At 39.2% G+C, this 27,544-nt stretch overlaps 4 protein-coding genes across 5 annotated transcripts in view; 3 read left to right on the top strand and 1 right to left on the bottom strand.

Moving 5' to 3' along the window:
* Nucleotides 1-1,835: 1,835 nt before the first annotated feature.
* On the top strand, nt 1,836-6,401 carry snx21 (sorting nexin family member 21). 2 transcript variants are annotated; one of them, XM_053643455.1, is made up of 4 exons: nt 1,836-2,105; nt 2,965-3,236; nt 4,127-4,284; nt 4,730-6,401. In XM_053643455.1, the coding sequence occupies exons 2-4, from the start codon at nt 2,975-2,977 to the stop codon at nt 5,438-5,440; spliced, it is 1,131 nt and encodes a 376-aa protein (XP_053499430.1). In that variant the 5' UTR covers nt 1,836-2,105; nt 2,965-2,974; the 3' UTR covers nt 5,441-6,401. The 2 variants fall into 2 exon arrangements, with proteins under 2 accessions (XP_053499430.1, XP_053499431.1); XM_053643456.1 differs by having other exon boundaries at nt 2,950-3,236.
* Nucleotides 6,402-7,950: 1,549 nt separating this feature from the next.
* wfdc2 (WAP four-disulfide core domain 2) lies at nt 7,951-10,371 on the top strand. The gene is made up of 3 exons (XM_053643457.1): nt 7,951-8,167; nt 9,442-9,579; nt 9,803-10,371. The coding sequence occupies exons 1-3, from the start codon at nt 7,966-7,968 to the stop codon at nt 9,934-9,936; spliced, it is 474 nt and encodes a 157-aa protein (XP_053499432.1). The 5' UTR covers nt 7,951-7,965; the 3' UTR covers nt 9,937-10,371.
* On the bottom strand, nt 10,244-23,048 carry pigt (phosphatidylinositol glycan anchor biosynthesis, class T). The gene is made up of 12 exons (XM_053643454.1): nt 22,497-23,048; nt 21,948-22,125; nt 21,608-21,735; nt 21,423-21,523; nt 18,822-18,908; nt 17,798-17,885; nt 17,582-17,679; nt 15,146-15,302; nt 13,131-13,331; nt 12,633-12,798; nt 12,361-12,444; nt 10,244-12,168 (listed from the first exon to the last, which is right to left on the bottom strand). The coding sequence occupies exons 1-12, from the start codon at nt 22,930-22,932 to the stop codon at nt 11,919-11,921; spliced, it is 1,974 nt and encodes a 657-aa protein (XP_053499429.1). The 5' UTR covers nt 22,933-23,048; the 3' UTR covers nt 10,244-11,918.
* Nucleotides 23,049-24,606: 1,558 nt separating this feature from the next.
* Nucleotides 24,607-27,544, top strand: part of phactr3a (phosphatase and actin regulator 3a) — a 34,393-nt gene continuing 31,455 nt past the window's right edge. The window contains exon 1 of the mRNA XM_053643011.1: nt 24,607-24,848. Within this exon, the coding sequence (XP_053498986.1) occupies nt 24,749-24,848 (100 nt within the window). The 5' untranslated portion in view covers nt 24,607-24,748. The remainder of the gene's footprint in view (nt 24,849-27,544) is intronic.

Genomic DNA, 27,544 nt, shown 5'->3' with positions numbered 1-27,544 from the left:
TAGTGGATACCATTAAGAACCAATAATGGTAATGGTTGTAGTGGTCAACTGATGTTTTGTAATGGTATTTGTAGTGGAAAGCATTAGAATTTATGTGATGGTTTCTACAGGTTTTTTTCAGCAGGATATATAAAGAATAACTGAAAAAGAAGGAGAAAATAAGTAAAATTACAGAATAAAAGTGACTTTACTAATAAAGGTAATAAAATAAAATAAAATAAAAATAATAACGAAGAGCGATCTTAACAATTACAAGAAACAAGGCAAGGCAGATCACTCATCGTCCCTCATACTATGGCTGCTAATATACAGCAGTCTTTATGTTCTCCTATAGCAGGGGGAGTTTTTCACTGTTTGATAGACTGTCAAATGTTTGGTGTGTGGGTTTAAATTTTAGGGTAGAATTTTTCTCAGATGTCTATGTATTTTGTGTATTCTGTTAGGAAGTGCAGCTCTGTCACAGCTGTGTTTTGGTTGCAATGTAAGCACAACCTTTCTTCTTGTGGGAGTTATGTTTTCCTGTGTCTGCCTGTTTCTATTGCTATGTTGTATCCACTGAGTCTGTACTTTGTCAAGGTGACTCTCTCTCTCTCTCTCTCTCTCTCTCTCTTTCTTTATATGTCACTGTGTAGAGACAGTCTGCCATGGTGTACTGTATTTCTAGGGTCAAACAGCATTGCATTTTACTCTGTTGTTGTGTTTTGGTTTCCCAGTAGGTGATGTAGTTTTATTTCATTTGCATTGTAATTTAGTTTAATCTGATTTGTTTTACATGGTTGTTCCGGTCTAAAGCATCGATATGATGGATGTTAGTAAGCGCTGGTGATCCTTCATGGCTTGATAAACTTTGTAATGATATGATTTTAGAGGTCACTGAGTTTTAGGTGTTTCTGGAATCTGATTGTCTATTTCTGTATTCTCTCTCTCTCTCTCTCTCTCTCTCTCTCTCTCTCTCTCTCACACACACACACACACACACACACACACAGAGAGAGAGAGAGAGAGAGAGAGAGAGAGAGAGAGAGAGAGAGAGAGAGAACAGTGGGCCATGCTCTTGTTCCAAAATCCTTTCCGGCAGTCTTTTTGTTTTGTTTTTTTGAATTGAGTCTTCTATATTTCCCTATGCAAATCAGTGTGGAGCAAATGTGTTGTCTAAAATACACTCCATAGAGAAGTTTTTTTTTTTTTTAATGTGTAATCTGGGTGTGAATGTAAACAATGTAAATATATTTAATAGAATATATTTTAACAGAAAAACCTATTAGTTTTCTATCTATCTATCTATCTATCTATCTATCTATCTATCTAGCTGCTTGTTTATACCCTGCTGGAAAAAAAAACAATAGAAACCATCACAGAAATTTTAATGGTTTCCACTACAAATACCATTATAAACCATCAGCTAGCCATTGAAATCATTACCATCCCATAATTGTTCCTTAATGGTATCCACTAGACATAACATGCCACCAATAGAAGGCAACAAATTGCCAATAGAGACCCACAGGGGCTATTACAGTTTACATTAAAACCAATACAATTCCCACTATAACCATTAAAACCATTACAAATTCTGAGAGTTTATATTGTTTTTACATCAGAGTATAAGTGTATAATAAGTAATTTAACTTCAAATAGTCACGTTTAATGTTCGTTTAATGTTAAAAATTGAATATAGCAATATCGAAAGCAAAGTTATGTGTCAGATATTGTACATTTAGCTAAACATGAGTTTTCTCCCGAGCACACGACTCTTGTGGTGAACTCTACGTGTATGCACATTATGCAAAGCGCTATTTGTATATCTTTATTTATCCATCTCGAGGGCACGGGAAAGGAGGAAGGGCTAGTGTAGTTATAATAATAAGCCTTATGCATGGTGTTTCTCACTATACACTTTTAATGTAACTAAGTTTGCAGCTACACGAGGGAATAATCGCTGCTGAAGTGTTTTCGGTCACTGCCATGGACGTGTCCGCCTACTAAAGTGGAGGAACTCCTCAAGTCCAGCACTTCGCCGAAATGCATGTTCTTCACTCTTGACTTCTGTGTAATTCCCGACATGAATGAGTATAGGCTGTGTGTTTTTGTGACTTGCGTCTCTGGTAAGTTTATATTTCTTTCTCAATTTAGCTGTAACGTGATATAGTCTGTATATAGTATATAAACTGATATAGCTTGCTAGCTACTTGTTAGCCGACGAGTAGTATTGCTTCCAGCTACATTTATAGAAAAGTTCGTTTAAGGAAAACAGCAGATTAGATTAAGTCCATGTTCAATTAGATTTTTTATAGTCTTGCAGCTTAAACGCCATTATTTGATGAGACATGGTTGTCATTAGTGTTTAGTTATGCCTCTAATCTGCTAGTAAGCTAGCTGGGGGTGTTTGTTTAACACACTGTTGTTTTCAAGCGACGGACTGTTTTCTACTTCTTTTTCTTCTAATTAAATGTCGTGAATGATGGTTGAAGCCTACGCTACAGAATAGTTATGGTGGTTTAACCAGAAAGAAGGACATTTTTCTTCCCAGCAACCAAATTTGAACTATCAGCAGCACTCAACAGGTGGGTTGTAGCTGGAGACCTACAGTTTTCCATAGAGTTGGGAGTTCTTCATGTTAATACTAAATTCACAACCCTAAACGAGGACTGCCATTGCCTGGTTCAGTTGTTTCTTTAGTCTCATGTTCTTACAGCCCTCTATGAATTAAATATAAACGCAGCTCGCTTTCTTTCAGGGTTTGTTCTCTGGTTTCACAGATCACTGGAATATCAGCAAAGGGTAGTTTAAAGGGTAGAATATCAGCAAAGGGTAGTTACTGTTTCCATTGCCATCCATGCAGGCTGACTGAGTGTGTCCGCTATTTCTTAAAAATTATTTTTGCTGTCGAGATATGACATTTGAGAAGTTAGGGGTTTTTCAGATTTGCATTGGCTCTCACATTCACAGTGACATCTTTTCCAGTACTGTGCTGATGGCCTCTAAGCTGCTGGACAGACTTCGCCGCTCGATATTCAAAGAAGGAGAGCTCCATGTGGACACAGACGACACTGATGACTTTCCAGAAAGCTCCGAACTTGAGGATGACACGGACAATGTCTCGTCCAGGCTCAGTGGGACGCTCTGTTTTGACGGAGATGGTGTCCTGGACTCAGAAGATGCCGGCGAAACATCTGGTCCAGACAGTGATTTGGACTGCTTTGCAGAGTCCATAGATAACGCATGCGGCAGCACAGGTAGTTCTTAAGTACTTGTTCGCTTACTTTCCACTTACAGTTCATTGTCTACATAGATTATTACACTCTAAATAAAATGTAATGGTTAAAAATGAATCAAAATGAGTAGTTCTTACAGAATTTAAGTTCAGATGAGCACACAAGTACTGCTGTGTTCTGCAGTGATGTCTGGGTTCGGTTTTGTAGAATGTGTGAATTGGTTGCATGCTCAAGGAAAACAGAATCTGTAAATTGTGGTTTGGAGTGAATCTGTGGGTTGTTGAGTTGTCTGGAAAATTAAACCCTACCACGTACCACCTGCTTCTTTTTACTTTTCAAGAAGTTGCTTCTAAGCATGTAAGAAAAACCACTAATAAATTTGTAAATAGATGGACAGAAATATCAGGGCAGTGCACCACCTGCTTCTTTTTACTTTTCAAGAAGTTGCTTCTAAGCATGTAAGAAAAACCACTAATAAATTTGTAAATAGATGGACAGATATATCAGGGCAGTGCACCACCTGCTTCTTTTTACTTTTCAAGAAGTTGCTTCTAAGCATGTAAGAAAAACCACTAATAAATTTGTAAATAGATGGACAGATATATCAGGGCAGTGCACCACCTGCTTCTTTTTACTTTTCAAGAAGTTGCTTCTAAGCATGTAAGAAAAACCACTAATAAATTTGTAAATAGATGGACAGATATATCAGGGCAGTGCACCACCTGCTTCTTTTTACTTTTCAAGAAGTTGCTTCTAAGCATGTAAGAAAAACCACTAATAAATTTGTAAATAGATGGACAGAAATATCAGGGCAGTGCACTTTCACTTCTTGTTTTTACAAAAAAAGAGTTGAGAACTGTCCGTTCTCTTGATGCTTCCCATTTCCATTTAATTTCTGTTTGGCATTTCAGATATAAGCCCCACAGGCCCGACTCTGAAGGGCTCCAGCATGCTCACCCGTCAGCTACAGGAGAGCTGGCGAAATCTGCGCTCTCGCTGTGTGTTGGAAAAACTTCTGTTCGAAGTAACTGATGCCAGCGTAGTGCATGAGGCAAACTCCAAATATGTGGTAAGCAGTAGCATTATTTATCTGTAACACTTGATATAATAGGATGTACTTGTATATTAATCCTGTTCTAATAACCATTGTCATAATCCATGGCAGGGGTCAGGTTTGCGACAGTCAAGGTTAATGTAGGAGTGAAAATATTGATCTGATCATGGAAAATACAAGGAGACTAATAACAAAGTGATTGGAAACATAGGATTAGGAATACAGCTTGCACATGTAGGATAAGCCAAACATGTAAACAACAGTTTTCATTACAAATTTAACAGGAGACATCTAAAACAATCAGTCAGGCTAGCACGGAAGCTGAGATGATAAACAGGAAGGCTGTGGCCTTATCCTTCCTCTTCAAACTGGTCTATAAAAAAAAAAAATCAGTTGGTATTATTTCTAGGCATACAGTGATTGCAGAAATTAACGCATATGGCTCATGTCTTTCAAACAGCTTTACACAATTCATCTAATCCAGTCTGGCACGTTTGACAAAACCCCTGCAATCATTGCGCGTCGCTACACTGATTTCGAGCGGCTGCACCATCTCCTGCGCAGGCAACACAGAGAAGCCATGGAAGGAGTGCACTTTCCACGCAAGAAGCTGCGCAGGAACTTTGCAGCTGAAACCATTGGCAAGCGGAGCCGTGCATTCGAGCAATATCTCTCACATCTGCACTCGCTGGCTGAGGTGCGAGCTTCACCTGCCTTCCTAGAGTTCTTTTACCTGGGGGAACTGCGCAGTGGGCAGATGCTGGTGCGTTCTGGTCGCTCCGAGGAAGCACTGGACACTCTGGTTAATGCATTGCACCTCCAGGAGAAACTGGACTCGCCGCACAAAACTCACAGGCTCTTCACACTCTCTGCAGTGGCAAGTTGCTACCAGGAGCTGGAGAGGCTGAGCGAGGCACAGGAGCACTGCGAGCATGCCCTCAATAAATTGGTGCCCTCAATGGACATGCAAAAGATACAGCAAAAGCAGCTCCATCCACTGCTAGTGCCACTTCTGCAGGCCAACATCTGGCTCTGCTGGAAGATTTCCAAGGACAAGCGACGCTGGGAGGCATTGCTGCATGAGATCCAGGAGCTCGGCATTGATCTTGAGAATCAGCCTGATTTGAGGGAGTGTGTAGTTAAAGAGACCCTCTTAGAAAGTGAGGGATAATTCAGGTTGGAACAATGTAGGGCATTTAACACTGATGATATCAACAGTCATAATGCAAACTAAGGGATTCATTTAAGTTGCAGAGGATAATCATATCATAGTAAAAATCGCCACATACATACCACTATTTTTTTTTTTTTTTTTTTTTTTTTACTATTTTTCATATTTTGCACACTTGTATGTCTAAATAACGTAAATAATCACTACACTTATATGTGAGTTTATGCAGTAAATTTAAAATCTAAAAATGGTTCATACGCGGCCTTAGTAGAAATCTATTTTTATAAAGTATGAATATTATTTTTTTTTATTGTACCCAAATATTATTGGGTGCAGTATAAAATGGATAACGTTATAAGTTTAATGAATGCACATTGTTTAAATGCATTAAGGGAAATAAGTTAGCAGAGAAGTTTAATATTTTAAGTGTTTTTAGAGTTTGTTATAATTAGGGTACTACTTTACAGAAATTAAACATTATAAAGATTAGTTTTTTTTGCTGCACATTTTGTTTAATGCTACAAATTTATGTCTTTTGTGTATTTATATTTATTATTTAGATAGAAATTAATGTGTGGTAGTATAATCCTGCCCTAGACTCATTGGCAAGTTTTCTCTTTAACAGTTGCATTCCTTTAGTGAAACCTTGCAGCAGTTCCCAAATCTATAATTACTTCATGTTGTTAAAAGACTGCTGGCTGTAATTTTTTTTTTCCTGTAATATTATGTACTGTACATGTTTTTAAACCATTGTTTTAATTAACTGCACATATGCATTACACTATCCTCACCACAAAGAAGGTTTTGGTTTATTTAGATCAAATCCCTGTGGATGTTTATGTAGAAAGGGAATGAAACGTGGTGAAATTAACGCACTCCTTTTTCACCTACTTTTAGTTTACATCAGACATGTGAATGATTTCTTTTTCTGTTTTCATTCTAATAAAATGCACTTAATCTACATGTGTAATAGCTCTTTGTTTGTACACACTGTCTTTAACATCTGCTTCGAAATATATACCATCATCGATGTAAAACATACGATTTCCATTTGAGTTGACTGGATTGATGAAGCAACATTTCACCATGGAACAAGTTTAACAGTATTTGGAGAGATCAGTAGGGGTCAGTATAGACAGGATGTGTCTGGTTTGCTGGAATGTTGGGAGGAGGGCTGGGGGATGGGTCAGTTTTGCTTTCCTGGAGTCATTTTAATTTTAATAAAAGTATTTATTTTTTTCAATTTTATTTTCAGTTATTTAAGTTAGGTAAGTTTTGGCAAAGGCACTGAAAGAGCTAGTATTCTGCTTGCAGCTTGTTCATATGCAAGATTCTGCAGGTTTCATCTTTTTGTTTTGTTTTTTAATGTGGTCCTGCCTCACTATAGTCACATCAGGTTTTATGATAAAACAGTTCAGGTTTGTGCAGTGCTAGGCAACATATAGAGCAGCATAACATTGTTCCAACAACATTTTATGAATATGAATTTTATAAATATGATTTTTTTAGGTAGTCTATGATGTCATGGAAGCTACAGGCTAAAGTCACTATAAAACAGGAATGCTGTGTTTTATTCAGCCTTGGGTTGCTTCTGGTTCAGACAGTTTTATTGTAATAGTTGGGTGTGGATTCAATGCTTGGTGCTGTCTGGTTTGGGCAGAATATTTCTGGCCATGGTCTGGGCATGGATTAAAATTTTATACTTAATTAAAAACAAAGATGGGCTTTATCATATTGACTTATGGTACCGAAACGTTTGCAGGCAGTGTTTCCAAACCAACTACAACTCAAAAACCACACAAAAAGACCTGAAACTAGCTCAAAATTATATGCCATTGAAAAAATTGAGAAACAAATATTTAGTTTTTATCCCTCAGTTTTTGCATGGGAAATAGGCTCACCATGGTGCACATAATTTGTTTTAAATTTGCAATATCTGCAATGCATTTTTCGTCATCACCTAGTATGGACGTGTTACACCCCATAATATCCCTTTCTTTTTCCCAATTTTATTACAGCAGCAATATATCTTACAACAGAAATGGGTCTGTATATTATACATACACTTCCTGCACTTATACATTTCCTTTGTTTCCGGAAATTGACCAAATTACGATTACCTGCGTACTTGTTTTTTTCCACCTGCACCCTTGTTCCAAAACTAGCCCAATGTGGTGTCCCTGGTGGCAGGAAAAGGTCAGAATTCAAGTGAATTGCAAATGAGTACAGCGACCACATTGTGTTCAGCCAATAGGGAAGACCTTTAATTCTCCACAACCATAAAAAAAAGAAAAAAGTTATCACTAGTGGTGGCTACATGATGTTCAAGACTGACAACTTGACTACTGCAAAATTCTTACTCATGTTTAATATATCTTAAATATCCCTTTAAAAAGGATAATTATTTCAGAAATAGTTCATTTTAGAGATTATTCAAGACTACGGATTATTTAACTCTTACACTGACCTTTCTGGTTCTTTCTTTCTTTCTTTCTTTCTATTTGGAGCCGGCAGGCAGAAGGACCATGCAGACGACACATTTCCACCTTCAGTCCATTCCTCTTACCCTTTCTGTCCTAGTTAGGTTCTTTTCCTCTCGAGTTCAGACCTGTAAGAGTGTGCAGAGGAAGATGAAGCTAAAACTCCTCTCTCTGTTTACTCTTGTGCTCTTCACCTTGACTGAATGGCCGAACCTGATCGAAGGAGCTGCAGCACGTAACTGCACAGGTGAGAGCCCCTCAGCTCAGTCTCACTTCACTTAATCAGCTTCTTACAAACGTTTTAGTCATTTTTCCTACTTCAGTCGTCTAGTGCAGGGGTGAAAAATATGCAGCAACATGGAGTAAGATTAGCCTACTGAACCTCTGTAGTGTAGTAGTGTATCTACTTATTTCACCTCACTACACCTAGCACCCTTACTTCAACTGTTTGTGCATTTGAGCTCATTTGAACGAATTTTAACATAAGCTAATAGGTTATACAGACAGTATATATACTTATACAATTATATACATACAGTATATATACTTATACAGTTATATACAGACAGTATATACTTATACAGCTAATAGGTTATACAGACAGTATATATACTTTTTCTTGCCACCCGGGTGGTACTCTTATGTGGTAACTTTTGTACCTTTTTAATATACATCTTTCAGCTAGAAATGTGAATATATCATACATTTAAAAAGATTCCAGCCACATAATTAGACCGTAATTACATTTTAGAGTGAAGATTTAAAGATGCACAGTATACCCCTTACTAGGACAAATACATACTGAAGGTAGAAACAGTGTATCTTTGTGTGTACCACCCCAGCGACGAGGAAAGGCACGGTTTGGTATCCTTTTTAAAGAGTGTAATTTAGGTTTAGGATTTCTTTAGACTGCATCCACCACTTCTTCTACTGTCCATATAGGCTAATATACAAACCTCCCTACTTTAATGCTTCTAATCCGACGATGGGGAAAATTTGTGTCTTTAGTGCACAACTTTACCAACCTTTACAAAAAAAAATCCTACAGGATTTAAATGTTTGCTAGTATCCTGCAGGAATGATGAAATCCTGAAGGATATGTCTATAGGGTTTATAATGGAGCCTTCAGTACAATAGAAACACACACTGCACACTGGAAAAACCCTGCAGGACATAATTCCTGGATAGGTTTTTTTTTTTTTTCTTCCTTTCATAGAATTCATGCAGGTATTTCTACAAGAAAATGAGCTGAAAATCCTGTAGGATGTCTGGATAATATTCCTGCAGGATTCCTGTAAGGGTTTTTTTTTTTGGTAAGAAAAGTCACCTGCCAAACAATAAAATAAGCTTAAAAAGCTTTTATGTATTAGTGGCATTGACACAGAAATTCCAAGACAAAATGTACTCATCAATCATTTTAAGATGTGGCCTATTGTGTGGGACTATTCCTCCATACTATTTATATGTGATAATTGGACACAGCCAGAGTATTCGCTTTCAGCGTGTCGTCTCGTCCTGCAGTCAAGCCAGGAATCTGTCCTCGTCGGAAATGGGGTTCAGGAATGTGTGCTGAATACTGCACTAAAGACAGCGACTGTCCCAACGAGGAGAAATGCTGCCATAACGGCTGTGGCCACGAGTGCATCACTCCTTATACAGGTGAACAATTAACCTCCGATATAACAAATAGTACTAGTACATGGATTGGAAAAAAAAGTTCATCACTGCAAGAGTAAATAAATATACAGAAAAATATGAAGAATTTCTATATACAGCTACTACTGAAGTCCACTGCAGGTATTCCCTGCATTCTTACACACACACATATGCATACTTACATGTGGCAGATCATTAGGCAAATTTTTTGGTCTGTCTCTTACAGTGAAGCTTGGTCGATGCCCCATACCCAAGGGGACCCCGATGTGTGCGGAGTATTGCTATCATGATGGTGAGTGTCCTGGAGTGCAGAAGTGCTGCAGGACCACGTGTGGCCATGCCTGCAGTGAACCTTGCTAATTAGATCTGGTACATGGACAGACATTTAGACTTCTGGGAGATCTACCTTTCTCATCTAAGTGCAGCTGCAACATCCCCCACCCCCCAAAAAAACCCTTCTTGTTAAGTTAGTAAAGTCCCTCTGAAAAAGCCTTGACTGGTTTAAACTGACTAAACTTTGTAGGAAGGTATATCTCCTGGAAGTGGGTTAATCCATGGGAGTAGATTTGTATATCACTGCTCATAGTTCAGTTAATGAGAGTGTGGGAGAACAATATCCATTCTGAATTTTTTGGAAACGTAGCAGGTTGGTGATCATTTAACTATATTTATACACCATTTTTATTCTGACAGAAATACATATATCCATGAATTCAATGGAATATTTTTTCACCATTGATTTTTTTTTTCATGTTTGTGATGTCATTATTAAAACCCATTGTGTCTTTTGGTAAATTTCAGTGTTTCAGTGGATTTTATTTCTTAAAACACAACAAGTATAAACCCTGGGCATGGCATGTAGAATTGTTGGTAGTTTTAAAGGCAGGTTCCAGAGCCAGTACAAATGGTAACATTTATGATCTCTTTTCATATGACTACTCTGTCTTGGTATGACAGATGTTACTAGGTATCTTAGCACTAGCATCAGCGTCCAGGAATGTAAAAGATGTCTTGGCCTCGATTTGAGACTCAAATATGTGGCAATCTTTGGCAAAGAAAACATCTCCTACAACTTGGCAGCACCTCTAGAGAGCCAGACAGAAAATATAGCAGCATGTGGAAAAGTTTCTCAGGAAAGAAAAAATAAGGAATTTTAGGTGTCAGTTATTTTGAGAAGAGACTCTGGTAGGTAGAAAAGGAAATAGTGGTTAGCATTCATCTCAATGGATTTCAGAGGAGTGTCTAGGGATTAATCATAAACCAAGACACATAACCCAGTTTTCTTGAAACCTACACATTAGTGGGACCAAGTGTTAAACCTTTTCTGCACAACCTCATTTGCATAAGGTACACAGCAAAACCCCCTAAATTTAAGGTTCTCAGTTATGAACACTTATAACATACATGTAACTGCCATACAAGTCACTTATAGAGGTTTATCAATGTTTGTCAGCAACCTGCACTATCTAAAATATGTACAATGTATTAAGTGTGTGTGTGTGTTACTAGGTGTGTGCTGTGACTTTACAAGCAAGTTTTTAATTATTATATATTACCAATTGTTCATATTTATGCTGTCCGCTTGGGTGGATTAAGCAATTGAGTGTGCTTGAGAGAGCTATCTGGAACAAAAAGAAATGCACTGACTGCCAGAAACAACAGTCTTGGATGAACACATTGTTCTCCAACTACTTTAGTAAATTTAGCTTTATTGCTGACTGAGTACCTCGATTTGAAATCGGTCACGCAGCCCTGTGCTCTATAAATAAAAGAAACGCCAATTTAACACATATTAGATCCTTGCCTGGTTTACACATGCATTTGTTTGCTTATCTCAGGATAGTTAAAATGGCATTCCAATGAAAGGCCCTTTTTTGAAGAAAGAAGCAAGCCTTGTACTTCCAAGGGAAATCAATTTCACAGCAATAACATTGCTACAGTACACTTAATGGAATTTTTTTTCCATCTTCACTGGATGAGTGAGTAATGGCTTGCTCATTCCCAAAGTACAATAATAAAGGGTTCACATTTCTATCTGCTGCAAGTTTGTATTCCAGATGAATGGAATAAGAAACTGCCAATACACAGTGGTACATTTTTAAATACCCAGATGTAAATTAATCCCTCTTGCCCCAAATCATGCTGAAATAGTTCATTTTCTCCAGTGTAAACAGACTCAAAACCCACAGACCCATAACATTTGGTTCTTGGTAAAACTTTAAGTTGCAGCATTCTTCATGACGACTTCTCTCAGCCATGTTAAAAACCTTGAGGTTCCCACAAATCAAGATGTCGACAGATTTCAAGCTGCCTAATAAGCTCCAAAGTTAATTTCATGTCCTTCATAGTGGTGGTACTCCCCGTATGCGGCGGATGATGTTGGCTAAGCGTTTAGCTAGCGGTGGGCTAGGTTCCTCCACCTGGAAAGTGCGGGTCAGTAGGTTGTAGAAAGAGCCGTAGGCCACAGCCACAACCGTGCATGTGAGGCAGATAACATTATAGGGCATGCTGAAATCAGGCGTGGGCAAATTAACCAGCAAAGGCTCAGTGTACACACGCACAAAGTAGCTTGACTCCTCTTTGGTATGGAAGCTAGAAATTTAAAAGGGAGAAAAATATTATATTATATTAATAAATTATATATAGGGGTTATATGCAGTATTATTTCATTAATCACTGAAAGTAATTTAAATGTGAACCTTTGAGATATAATTCCTATCATCTCACATATTACATGTAGATATGTAGACATATTTAGCCATTCTAAACAAAGATTGTACTCACAAACTGCTGAAAAGCGGACGCTCCAGAGTGCTGTTGATGTCCATGGCAACAACACTTGGCACAAGAGCACTTATCACAGATGATCTAGAAGATAATTTTGAATCCAAACACAGGATTTCATAAGTTTTATCCATTAAAAAGTTAAGCTCAACGCCATTATGTCAAGAATCTATTCATTTTGTGAACTATGGTTTTATCATAGAAACATTGCAATCCATATTTGATTTTGGAACAATTACATTTCATAAGCATACAAATTGAAAGAGTCCTACCCAACGTAGAAACCATGGTTTGGATCTGGTGGGTATTCTGTCCACTTTAGCAGAGCTCTTTCAAACTGCACTGTCACCTCAGTGACCGAATGAGGGGGTAACTGCACGAGCATCTCGAGGAGATGAGGACGCAAGCGGTCTTTTGAAGGTTGGTAGTGAATGTAGCCTTAAAAAGAAAAACCAAACAAATCAAAGTCTAAACAATACATGACAATTCATAAAATCTATTAAACTTGATAAAAATAAAAACATGACAACAGTGGTGACGGGCATGCCTCCACCCCAACAAACAGCAAGGAAGCTATTGAACAAATACCTTCTGTATTATACTGGACCCTATTCTTCCCTACCTTAAACCTGCAGTAATGGATCAACACCAAATGTAATGAAATAATGCCAGAATAAGAAACAACTGGTGGGGGCAAATCAAGGCTGTTGCCCTGTGGCTGGACTGGACATACTGCCACCACAGAAACACAATAAATGAGGAGGACTTACTTGGTTTGTTTTCACGTGACTTGCTGGTTATAGTGAGCGTGTGAATATAAAGTCGCAGATACCAGGGCACTGACTCCAACAGGAGAACAGGGAAAGCTCTGTATGGATGATTATTATAGATTAGTGTGTGTATCTCGCCCGTTTGGAGGCCAAATCCAGCCACATAGCGCTCTGCATGGAGCAGGGGACGCAGCATGTCTCCTGCAACAGATGATGAGAGCAAATATTCAGATTAAAAAAAAAAAAAAAAGTCACAAACTTTAAATAGCTATTCTCAGTAACATCCTATAAGGTGATTACTGGAAGTGAGTTAGCAACATCCTATAGAATCTTTAGTGAATTAGACACTTATTCGACAAAACTGTACATAGTCAAATTCATGTATGATCAGAGAACGTGTAAATATCAGCATGATTTTATGTATTGCACTGCTGCCACATGATTGGATGATCAGGTAACTGCATGAATGTTCAGGTCTAAAGATGTTCCTAATACAGTGGATGGTGAATGTATGCATTCGTGATAAATAAATAAACAAAAACCAACCAACAAACAAACAAAAACAACAGTTAGTTCCAGTCCACTAATCTGAGGCAGCTTTCTAAAAGTGATGATCTTTATTACAACAGCACTGGGACATTTCACCCTTCGTATCACTTTCACTTCTAGCAATAGTCCGTTACATTGAAACAGTCACTACACTTACTACGGGCTTTCACGCCTATCCAGCTGTGGCTTCTGTGGGAACGTTTGCTGATATTCACTTCAGCAGCACTCTTGCTCGTTCAAATTTTATCACCAGAATAATTCTGTTCTACAAAAACATATCTGGAACATCCAGCATCACAGAAAATCCACTGTAATACTCAACAATCACTAATGAAGTCCTCTGACTTATGCCATCCCATTTGGAGTCATGGCCCACTAATTTAGAGGAGTTCCAGCATGCATGGAGGTTTGTGCCGAGATCTTTCACTGTACCATGTACTTTTCGCTATTGAGCCTTTCTACTTTAACTGGATCTACTAACAGTAGAATATCAGGACCGCTGACTACAGTTGCAGTTCCTTTGGGTTTGCTTCAAAAGGGGCATGAGCTCTAGCTTGCTGGAGACAGTTTGTGCAGCCTTAGTCTGAGATCAGACCACATCAACCGACTGGAACTAATGGCAATCTATTTGGCCCTCGAGTTTCTTTTACCTGTTCTGAGACACTGCCATGTATTGATACATTTTAGACAACATTGTGATAGTCACAATGGCTCTTTCCGCTTTGCACAAAAGATCCTCAGGTGGACCCACCCACTGTTAGCTTCACTACATTTACATTTATTCATTTAGCAGACGCTTTTATCCAAAGCGACTTACAAATGAGGAAATACAAGCAAAGAGATGTATCAAGCAGAGAACAAAACAAGTAGTGCTACCATGCAAGTTTTATAATGGAGTTCTAGAAAAGCAAAGTGCGCAAAGTAGAGGTACAAGAGTCAGTAAGGTTTTTTTTTGTTTTGTTTTTTTTAAAGATAATGTGGGGTTGGCATTTTAATGGTTAGTTACGTACTCATGGCAGAGGTGGGTCTTTACCTGGGTCTTTAGTTAGGTCTTAACCAACTCTCTTTAGCTATACAAGTAGATAGAACTGAGTGGTCCAACAGTGATAAGATGTGAGTGTTCTTTGCTTAAATGTAGCATAAAATGCAGCAATGTGGCACAGGTTTTTGATCCAGGCAGGCAGTTGCACAGTGAAGGTTTTGCTAAATTTCTTAATCTGGAACCTAGTGTATAACTGCTTGCATAGAACAAAAGAACTGCTGCTTACCTTCTACATATTTTCTTACAGTTGCACTGTACATGCATGTTAATGGAGGGCAGGAAAACACAGTGGCACACAAAATTTGTTATGGAACATTACATTTCATAAAACACACACTTAAAAGCCAACATCCAAACCACATGCCTAATGTTAATAGGCCAGAGACAAAGGCTGGCTGATGCATTCTATTAATTAAATGCTTACCACTTTCCCCTTTCCAGCGCATTAAGAGATTGAGAGAACGTAGCTGGCCAAAAGTCTCTGCTTTGGTCAGATCATACACAGCATAAGTCCTGCGATCCCCCAGAACTACAGCTGTGTTGAGGACAGGTGTGGCTGGGCTCAGGTCAAACAGCTCACTCTGTTGAATATATTAATGCAACATAACATAAAAAGAGATTATGCTTATAACCACTGCTCCCTGAGGGACAGAAACAAAGTACAACACTGGCACTGACCCTCACAACTGAAGGCACCTTTATTTATGCCTGTGTCTTCCTTATGTTCTCATGCTCTTCGCCTTGCAAAGAACAATCCAAGTATGCCTCAGTTTCTATAGCAATTAACTTACTGTTGCAACAGACAACAGTAATAGTCTCTAATTGCTGAGATGATTTTGTTGTGGGTCTAGCACCTCTTGGGTAGCATGCCAGGAGGGACTGCAGTGTCTCCATGCTGCAAATACTGCTTCCCAGCTACATGCTGAGCTAGGAAGTCCTTTTTAAGGCCAGAGGGAGGGCCTTTACTCATAGGCTGACTGGCTTGGTGTTTGTTAAACAAGAGAATGTTGAAGCAGTCATTGTTTTTTTTAGCGCTTGCATGTGGCTCTTCACCACTCACCCGAGTAGACTAGACTGCAAAGCGTTTGTCTGCTTTTTACTCTTAAATGCTTAAATGATGGCCTCAGCCAACTGACCAAGCAACACAGTTAAGAAGTGTCTCTTGTCCAAGCAGGTCACACCCATCTGACAGTGTTGGATACAAGTAGTGATGAGCCAGCACAGTTGCTACCATTCCACTCCTTAGCAACAGCACTGCATATGACGTTTATAGGATGTAATCTGACGCAATTCTGATCTTGGGCTCCCTAAGGGTTGTCTCTAAATTTGGCCTGATAATATGCTAATACATGTGTTGAGGATAGCAACCATTTCATTAAAGGCTGGTCACTCTACAGCTTCGTAGTCCCCGTCAGCCCTGTCCTAAGCCATGAGTAACCAGGCACACATCTGGGTTGTGAACTAATTCCAAGACAATGTAATAATAGTTTAAGTACTTTAGTCAGCAATAAAATCTGGAAATAGTTATTGGAAACATGTAGCATTATAACTGGAAAGGAAAACCCCATAGAACCTCAACAGCATTTTAGGCAGAGGAAAATGGAGAGTGGCTACTTAACATCCTAATTGTTATGTGGCAATATAAGGAGTTTGTTTAAGCCCTTTCAGTGTTAATGATTCCCAAGCACACAGGGCATGCATCATGTTTGTCCTAGAGTGTGGATTTGCTGTAGAAAAAGAAAAGATATATGGTCTTCTTACTAACCCAGGAACGACTGCTGACTGCAAGTTCATTTCAGGTAGCTAACAGTGAAGCAAAATAACCATGCCACTTGCCAAGCAAAGTTGACCTCAAAAAAGGTAGTGAAAAAATGCTCAGACCACACTCTGCAGGAAGTCAAAAGCATTACTGTAAATACAGTTTTGCTGTCAAATGACCCTAATTAGCTGGTTCTAGTTGTTAGCTGAACCTAACATGAGGTCGTCTTAGCAAAGTGAAGAGCATACAGTAAGATCTGAAGGGAAAATGCCTGTGTGTCTTGTGACCAATATAGGTACCAATATAGGCGTCTTCAGCCAGACATGCAAGACATTAAATCACATCGTTTTACTGAGTGAATCAGCTGAAATGGAACCACAAAGAATTCTTACCCAACATTTTAACATAGGGTTGAGCAATATAAGAAATATGCTCATAATGACATGTTCAAACTCATACAATAGTTTCTACTGTTGAGTTTTCCTAACAAGCTGGAACAGATAAAATGCAGAGTACTACCATATTTAAAAGGGCACTGACATTTGCCAACAACTGCTCTAGAATTAGTCTATTTACTTTTTTTGTTGTTGAAGAAAGCATGTAATCATATTGTCTGTCCTTAGCAAAGAACAAATATTTAATGCAATTCTAACTGCATTATCCATATCTATCATTAAAACAACTTGTGCTGCATTATCCTTTGTCAATGTGATTTGTCAAGACAACTTTATTTTGAATAGTCACTTCTACAAAGTCATGGAAAGGTAAAGGAGCAGAGCACTCAACATGCTCATGAGCAGTGGAAAAAATGAACAGTACTGTAATCAAAAATTTATGTGGGTTCATGTGTAATTTTCCACAGCTCTGAAGTGTTTTGAGAAGTTGTTCTATAATACAGTGTGTGCTTCGATTAACGTCACTTGTTTTTTAAGCTGTTCTGTTTTCCAAAAGTATAAAAAATAGCACCCAGTTTCTCCCTCATCTACAACATGGCAGAAGTTCAGAAATTTAAACAGAAGGTTCAGTCAGTGGTGGCAGCATATTGCCTACACGTGAACACAGCATATCAGTTTAAAACAAAGCCAAAAACAAGAACATTACCTCAGGGTTGTCTGTGACATCCACGTAGACTTTGCTAGAAGATGCTAGAGGGCAAGCCTCAGTCAGAGTGCGAGAGAACATCTTGAAAAGGGACCAATCTGTTTAAAAAAAAAATAAAAATACACACATATAAAGGTTATACAGCAAATTATATATGTTGTCATTTTACTGTACGTGTAAATAAATGCTTGAAAAAGAAAGGAATATTACCCTTACCCTTTTTGCCTTGGCCAGAGGTGTAGAGATCAAACACCACCCCGAGGGTCTGTCTTAATTCCCATGCTGTGCCTGAACATTGCCAATCCTGAATATGAAGTTTTATAACAGAGTTATACCAATAAACTGCTACCCACAGAACTTCACTTAAAACTCGTTTTTGAACATTTGGAGTAGTCCTGGAGAAATCTGTCATGTGTTAATACATAAAGGTGTATACTGCAGTCAACATGTTTTGAACTCCTCATGGCAACTGTAGTGTAATCAAGCATTTTACATTTGAATTATTAATATTTGAATAATCCCACAACAGTTCCTACCTATTTAAAAAATTAACATACAGCCTTGGTTAAAGGCAGAAAAAAAACCCTGCCAATTACATTCCATCAGCCTGATTCCTGAGAACAGTAGTGTAGGGGGTCATTAATTAACTTAGCAACTCAACACTTCAAACATTTTAACACACACATTCCCTTATTCAAACACCTAAATCTTGCACACGCCCATCATATCTTCACTGCTTTGCATGATACACACATGCACACACAAAACTATACTAACTACCAAAGTTGAAAAGAATTATATATTTATAATGGGCACCTGCATTTTATAGAAGATTATTATATTTCATTTATTAAAATAAAAAAATAATTTTACATCTTTGTCCTGTACCTAGAAAATGACAGAATTAAAATTGATATATGTACCTCTGCTTTTCAGTACCATTCATTTAAAAATGTATTTTTACACACTGTATATGCTTTTAACAATAGACATCTGGATATAGATTCGGTACAGGAGAGCGTTGTCTATATGTAGTAGATATACATTTCAGTAGGTCTTGATGGCAATACTGTACATACTATAATTGTAATGTAACTAGAAAATGTTTTTGAGGATACGTTGGTGCCAGAGAAAACTGTCCAGATCCAGACACTAGGCCGCCATTTGCTAACCCCAGGTGTAAGGTTTATGTGATTGTTTCTAGAAAAACATTTGTATTAGGAGATTAAAGAAATCACACCTTACAGACAGGTCTGATATGCACAGCCTGTGAGTGAAAACTGCTGTGGAAAAGCTTCTCTGACTTCATCAGCACTGCTAGTCCAGCCTGCAAAGAGAAAAGAAGGCTAGGTCAACTGCCCTGCTATGAATCATGAGCAATGCTCCCTCTAATTTTTTCCAAGCAAAACTTATTTCTATAGGATAGAGCCTTCTGGTATTTGAGTAGAAATACTTCATGAACTGCACAGATGCCCCTGCCCATGTATCATCGGTAGTACCAATATGCAAACAAGATTTAAGTGGTGACTGTCAGATAAAATGGTACAATGGGATGAAATTTTGCATGTTAACACTCTAGAAGCTCCACTACTTCACTGTGCTGATGACATCTATGAACTATTGAATATTTCATAACTAGCCATCCAATAATCAGTTATGGATGCCTATAATATAGCCATAAAAGTTATGTTTAAAGTACACAGTGGCATCTATGAACTATGGAATACTTCATACCTACTGCCACACAAAATCAAACACATATTGAACACAAAATGGTCTGAATTAAATTTGGGAACAGAACTGGATCCGCTGTACTGTGCTAAATACTGCCATAAACTATAGAAAATTGTGTGTGTGTATATATATATATATATATATATATATAGTGGAGTCTGTAACTATACTGATTAGCCATAATATTAAATCCACCTGCCTAATATTGTGTAGGTCCCCCTTGTGCTGCCAAAACAGCTCTGACCTGTCAAGGCACGGACTCCACATGACCTGTGGTATCTGGCACCAAGATATTAGCAGCAGATCCTTTAAGTCCTGTAAGTTGTGAGGTGGGGCATCCATGGATCAGACTTGTTTGTGCACCACATCCCACAGAAGCTCGATCAGATTGAGGTCTGGAGAATTTGGAGGCCAAGTAAACACCTTGAACTCTGTCATGTACCTCAAACCATTCCTGATCAATTTTTGCAGTGTGGCAGGACGCATTATCCTGCTGAAAGAAGCCACTGCCATTAGGGCATCACCCTTCCTCCGACTTCTTGCCTTCATCCCGTAGTGCATCCTGATGCCATCTCATCCCCTGGCTACCACTCTGTGTGCGCCAAAACCTACTCTGTTTTTTTTTTTTGCCAAAAAGGCACCTAGCCATCTACATGATCTAAAAGAAGACGTTCATCAGACCAAGCCACCTTCTTCCAATGCTCCATGGCTCAGTTCTTGATGCTCACGTGCCCATTGTAGGTGCTTTCAGCAGTGGACAGGGGTCAGCATGGGAGCTCTGAACGGTCTGCCGCTACGCAGCCCCACAGACAGCAAGCTACAATGCACTGTGTGTTCCGACACCTTTCTATCATAGCCAGCAATTTCTGCTACAGTAGATTGGAACAGATGAGCTAGCCACTCCTCACACCCATGAGCCTTGGGTGCCCATTGCCCTGTTGCTGGTTCTCCAGATGTCGTTCTTGGACGACTTTTCGTAGGTAATAACCACTGCATAATGGGAACACTACTCAAGACCTGTAGTTTTGGAGATGTTCTGACCCAGTCGTCAAGCCATCACAATTTGGAGCTTGACAAAGTCGATCAGATCATACTTGCCCATTTTTCCTGCTTCCAACACAACCACTTGAATGTTCAGTTGCTGCCTAATATATCTAACCCCTTGCAGGTGCCTTTTAAAGAGATAATCAATGTTATTCACTTCACCTGTCAGTGGTTTTAATGTTATGGCTGATCGGTGTATATGGTGTAAGTCCAGGTTTTATGATGTAATTCTGAAATAGTTGAGCATTATAATATTTGCATATTTGTCCCAGTGGACCAAAAATGATGCCCATAATTAAGTCATTAACATTATTAAAACTTTACTACACATTTGTCTATTTGTCAAAATAAAATTCAACATATCAGACACCAAATGTATTACACTGAAAAATCTACAATGTATACACTATGGCCAAAAGTATCTGGACACCTGGCCATCACATCCATTTGTGCTTGTTGAACATCACATACCAAAACCATAGTCACTGAAAGTAAGCTGCTATAACAGCCTCTACTCTTCTGCAAAGTTTTTCCACTAGATTTTGGAACATGGCTGTGGGGATTTGTGCTCATTCTGCCACAAGAGTATTAGTGAGGTCAGGCACTGGTGTAGGGCGAGAAGGCCTGGAACATATTCAGTGTTCCAGTTCATCCAACACAAAGGTTCAGTGGGGTTGAGGTCAGAGCTCTGTGCAGGCCACTCAAGTTCTTCTACACTAACCCTGGCAAACCATGGCTCTCACTTTGTGCACAGGGGCACTGTCATGCTTGAACAGGTTTACGCTCACCCCCTTAGTTCCAGTGAAGGGAAATTTGTAACGCTACAGCATACAAAGACATTCTAGATAATTTTGTGTTTCCAACTTTGTGGCAACAGTTTGGGGAAGTCCCACATATGGGTGTGATGGTCAGGTGTCCAAAAGCATTTGGCCATACATTGAAATATTTAATAGATAATGCATCCATTGTGCACTAGATGTCTACTAGACGTTTAAAATGACCTTAATGAATAAAAACCTACTGGATCGCATATACTGATGACGATAAAAAGAATACCAATCACCTTTGAGCCACAAGGAAGAAGCTTCTTCCAAGGGGTCAGATTCTCTGTACAGACAATTTCCCGTGGCAACGTGGCATAACGAAGGAAACGATGATCAGTCGCTGCACAAAAAAGAACAAATTTACAAATCCGTAAAACAGAAGGGGGGAAAACAACATTTTAAAATGACTGAAAGACAATCATACCATTTCCCAGTCCCAGGGGTTTGAAAGAGGCAGTAGGCTGCACCGTGTTGGTTGAGTCAATAAAATTTAAAGAAGCACAGAAGATGCCTGACAGAACATTGGTGAGCTCCTTCCAGTTCTCATCAACACTGGAAAACCAAACAGAGCATATTTTCAATCCACACAATTTTAGCAGCCTATTTTGAAACCTTATTCTCCTTCTTAAAAGATGTGCTCCCACTAACCATTAAACAGCCACATTTCAAAATCTAACATCGAAACTGTTTATCAAATTAGGAATCGTTTTAATAATGGCATAAAACATTGAACTTTGTCTGAAATGTCCATTATATCAACATACTTAAGCACTGTGTTGTGGAACCAAACCCATAGCTCGGCTCCAGGAGGAGCAGGAATGAATGGCTGCCCCCACTGCATGGTCCTCCAGTAGCCCTGTGTGAAGGAGATGTGCAGCTCTCGCACTGAGAATTTAGACAGCACCTGGCCCAGGGACTTTGGGAAGAGACGGTAGTGGGATACTACAGGGAAGGTTGAGAAAAAGAAACCAAGAAACCACTTAGCTTATAAGGTCATCATTGGAGACATATACTGTGTGTCTGCAGGTTCAGTATTACATTTGTCTTTGGTTGCATGTTTGTCAAACTTGGTCAAGTTTCCTTGGGCTTAAGTTGTTAATAGTTTGTTATATTATTATTATTATTGGGATATATAAATATAGGGCATTAAGGCAGTTCAATTATTGCAATTCAATCTATATATTCCAGGCTTGTCAGTTACACTAAGCAAATGATTGTAGGAGACACAACAACTGAGGTAAAAACAGTTATTCAAGAGGGAGGTAACTGAAGACAAAACAGCTTTACTGCACACAGTCTGGTGTAAAGAAAACCTTTCTTTTCTTCTTGTTCAAAATCTGTGTCCAGTTGTGTGCCAAACTGGAAACTCGCATAGATGTCTCCGGAATGGAGGGGCCGGATCACCAGTTCCTCCTGAAAGTGGTCTTTAGCGGGCGGTGGAGTGAAAGATTTGCTGTCTCCAGGAGAATCATTCAGAGTCTTGGAGTCAGCTTTGTCGGCTTCAAGTGCATCGTTTATCCCAAACTCTGTCGTGTGCCACTGCTGCTTTTCAGCCTGAACCTCCTCAGTGCTGCTTTCTTCACCGTGCTGAGTCTCGCCGGGACTCGCTGCTTGTGATGCGCTCGGGTCGACGTCCTTGTCTCTAACTGACTCGTTTGAATTTTCAACATTGTCACATTTACAAGTGAAGATTAGACTGACAAAAATCAAAATAAACACTACAGCCCAACGCAACTTGAGCGCCGCCATTTCTGCCCAAGGATAGATTTCCTGTAGCGGCACTTCCTTGTTGCAGTCATTTGAGCTGACCAATGACAGGAGAGTGTCTCTTTCCGTTCATCACGGCGCAAGTCTGCGCAGAAACCTTCCATCTGCACCGTGTCTGTCCTGCAGAGGGCCTAAGAAGTACGAATATATAAATTAGGACTATAAATACCACACAATAAACAACACAATTAGCCTGTTTCATTGCACACACACACACACACACACACACACACACACAATGGGGTCCAAAAAGGTCTGAGAGCAAAAGAGATTAGGCATGAGGAAACTGACCTTTTTGTACAAAGCGATTAAAATGGTCAGAAAGATCCATCCAGGCCCATTTGACACTTTCTGGCAGATTGAATCAGGTTTTCATTGAATATCTGTTGATATTTGATAGAGTCCATGATGCCATGTATCCTAACAAAATCTCCAGGTCCTCTCGCAGAAAAACAGCCCCAAAACATTACAGAGCCACCACCATATTTAACCGTGGGCATGAGATACTTTTCCATATGGCTACCTCTCTGTGTGTGCCAAAACCACCTCTGGTGTTGACCAAGAGAGGTCAGAGGAAAAGGTCTACACTGGTTCAAGCGGCCAGGAAGGATTTAGTAACTAAAACAATCACTCTGTACTACCATGGTAAGCTGAAAAACATCTCAGAATGCTCAAAACATCAAACTTTGAGGAGAATGGGCTACAACAGCACAAGACCACTAAAGATCAGGTTCCACTCCTGTCAGCTAAAAACAATAATCTGAGTATATAATGATCACAGACTCATTGAAACTGGACAGTTGAAGACTGGAAAACGACGAGGTGATTTTTTCCCCCTGGCCTTCACCTGTCCATACCAACATCCATACCACAATCAAAGTCACAGAGATCACACTTTTTCTTGTTTTTGATGTTTGATGTGAACATTAACTAATGCTCTTGACCTGTATCTGCATGATTTTTTGCATTGCGCTGCCTACACATGGTTGGCTAATTGGATAACTGCATGAATGTGCAGGTGTGGTGTTCCTAAAAAAGTGAAGGGTAAGTGTGTGTATATATAGATAGATAGATAGATAGAGATGGATGGATGGATTGATGGATTGATTAGTTATTTCTTCTATCATTCGAAATATAATTTATATAATTTATTCTCTTTGTCAATACAATACCATAGGATAAGAATATAGCAACAACAGCAAAAAGAAAACATTGAAGCAGCAGATTAGTCACCTTGGATTTAAAATCACTTCCTGTCTGTCGTAAAAAAAAAAAAAAAAATCCTTTGACTATGGAATAACATATTCAATCAACGATTTGTATCACTGCACAACTGTCATTTCATCATTCTATCATGTTCAGCTGTAACCCAAGCCTCTGGCTGCAGTGTCACCCTGCTACCACTGGGATGATGTAGGGCTATTCCAATTGTGCACATGCGGATTTATTTTATTTATTATTTAAATAAAACGCCCCTTAATAATGGTCCATAAAAATATAAACCATAGTTGGCGCTGCCCGTTATACTGGACAATAGTGTTATTCATACGGCAATAGCAGATGAAAATCCATGCACTCTTCCTGCCCAATCTACAGGAGCGCATCCTCTCTCTCTCTCTCTCTCTCTCTCTCTCACACACACACACACACACACTGCCTGCGCTTCCAGTACAAGCATGCTCTCCGGATGCTTGGACCGAATCTCGTCGCCTTCACCTTCTCTGTGAGCTGACCTTGACTGCCTCTTACAGTTCCACACATTTTGTATTGATAATTCCTGCGCTGTACCGCGTTCTCCATGGCTTCCTCGGACGACAAATGCATGCTGCATAGATGCAGGTCTCAAAGTGACCCGAACATCCTCAGTGAGTCGGGCATCGATTCCACACACAGTGCAGGTGAGCTAATACCATCCTATTAGTATTATATCTTCGGATGCCATTAGCACGAACGCTGAAAGCGAATCGCGTTTCAGTTTGTGCGCGCGACGAACCGACGGTCAAGAGGCATTCACTTAAGCGGTGCTGATGTTGCGAAACGGAGAGCGCGAAAACGTTGAAAGAGGCTAAATCAAATCACGAGGCTCATCCTCGAGCTCAGGCTTTGCAAAAACACAAATCAATGCACATCTGATCATGCACTAGAATTATATGATTGCGTTATGAATCTCGGCCCATGATGAAGCAGACAGAACAGGTTGTGTTGCTTTGTATTTTCACTGAAGACAGAGGCATATCCTTTGTCTTTCTATAGTGCCACAGGCTATCATCTATCCTAATATAAGACCAGGTTTGTTCAGTAAATACACAATAATGGTTATATATTAAGCCACAGGAATGGCTGGGCATCTGATGCTATTTGTTATCACTTGCCGACTGCGCATTGTTGCCTCTATAAGGATGGAGGACCGAATGGAATAAGTCAGTCAGGATGAGTATGGGGACGAGGATGGGTGGAAATTGGGCTTCACTCACTGGAGAGCACTTTTCTGACATAAACGATGTGCACAACGTGTTTTCCACGTCGCTTTTAACCGTCTAGTGCGCAATACTCAGCCCAAAGTCCTTTACTTATATTGTAGCTCTTAATGAAGTTTTAGTAATACAGTGACTTGCTTTTCCCAGAACCCAGAATAGGCTATTCTGAGCAACTAGAAGCAAGATTGGGTATTAATTGGCATATGTAAATTTTGGTAATACTCCTTGCAAAGTCATATTCGACAGCATGCTATAACTCATATACATGCGTTCTTAAATGTACGTCATGCCATCCATTTAAACAGTTTAATCCTGGTTGTGACCTCCGTGGTAATGAAGCAAGGCCCTCTTGTTCTGGCACACTTGACACTCAGCAGGTGTCCAGCACAAAGACACAATTGTAATGCATCCCAGTTTGTTAGTCTGAGTATGTAGGCATGCACAGTCTCTTTCCCCTAGTCCTGATAAGCATGGCTTATTACAGAGTGTGACCAACAGAAGAGACGTGGTTGAATAACACTACAGTTTCTGCTTGATTATGTTATTCACATCTATCACACTAGTGTGAAGACAGTGAGCAAAAATACCCGGGAAAGTGGCTTTATTCAACAATCTGACAAGCAGACCTAGTATTAATGTCACGCCAAGTGACAGTCAGCTTCATATATATATCATACATGACAGTTTTCAGCGGTGTGCATGACTCATAGAAAGCTGTTTAATCTGTGTTATTCTTGGGGAATTATGATCAGCAGTTGATATTTCTGTGTAATGCGGTGTTCTCTTATCTGTCTAGAAGGCTACTCTTTATTTCCTTGAAAATTATGCATTTGATTGTGTATCGTTCAGAGAAATTATAATTAATTATAAGTGCCAGAACAAACACAGATGTCAGAAGTGATTAGAAAGAAGCTGAGAGAAAGAGAGTAATGGTGTAAGTCTTCTGAGACTATAATGACTCTTGGTTCTCATTAACATATGCTAGTATAAGGTAATGTGGGTAATGCATCAGTTTCTCCCTTGACTAAGTGATAATTAATTAAATAGCTTAAATTCCAGGTTCCAAAACTCTCTCATGCACTTTATGTGTGCTAAAGACTTGCTGCAGCATTGAAGGAAAGTTTTCACTGCTTGATGATATCAGTACAGTGAGGTTCTTTGACAGTTATCATTCTTTCTCCTGTGGGAGCTCCTGGATTTGGGAAAATCTCATGAGGATAACAGTATGTAGCATCTCATAATGAATCATGCTATCAGGCTAAACTTGTCTGTCATCATTTCCAGCTTAATGTCATACATTCATCACAGCTCTTGTTTTTGAGACTGCTAATAGGTTCTCCGCTCTTGAAGGCAATGTCTTGAGCATAAATAAATTAATCATTTTAAGTTTGGTTCCTGAGGACCTCACAGTTATTATTTTTAGTCTGGATTGTCTTATTAAAGTGCCATCGGTTTGGTTCACAGAGGACCTCCTACTACATTCTTGGCCATTTTGCCTATATTAAAGGAAGCAGATGAGCCCATTTGCAGGAAAAGCTGGACTGAAAAGACAGAGACGACAGGTGAAAAATGTCAGAGAGCAAGGTGTCAAAATGAACAGCAGCGCATGTAGGAGGACTCTTGGGCTGCTGCCAGCAAATGCCTTAAAATAGATGATTTTTATTTTCTACAGCTTTTACACAGATCTGATATGGAATGTGACTGAACACTATCCACACAGAATTTGAGTGGAATTTGGGACATTTATTTACAGAGTATAATGAGTGATAACCTTAGAATTATTATACAATCTGATACTGAGAATATCAGGATATACTATGTAACATCACTAAATACTACGTAATGAATTATAAGCTGTATTTTCCTGAGGCAATATTTATTTGGTGGTAATTACGGTGCTGAGGTTCATGAAACCATGTATGGCAAAATCCATCATTAAAACCTGTTAAGTGCCTTTTAATTGAGGTTCTCCTGAAATGCTGCTGTATGTAGGTGTTTTAATGACCGCTCATAGAAATATTTCTCTTTTGGGACTGAATTTAAAACAGATTTGTCACTGGGGCCTATGTCCCTGAGTGCTGGTCAGAAATCCATCCTGGCCAATTTTCTCCTAGCGG

The sequence above is a fragment of the Ictalurus furcatus genome, chromosome 15 (genome assembly GCF_023375685.1).
Source record: "Ictalurus furcatus strain D&B chromosome 15, Billie_1.0, whole genome shotgun sequence".
Lineage (NCBI taxonomy): Eukaryota > Metazoa > Chordata > Actinopteri > Siluriformes > Ictaluridae > Ictalurus > Ictalurus furcatus.
Note: the sequence above shows the minus strand (reverse complement) of the source record. Positions and strands in the feature narration are given on the sequence as shown.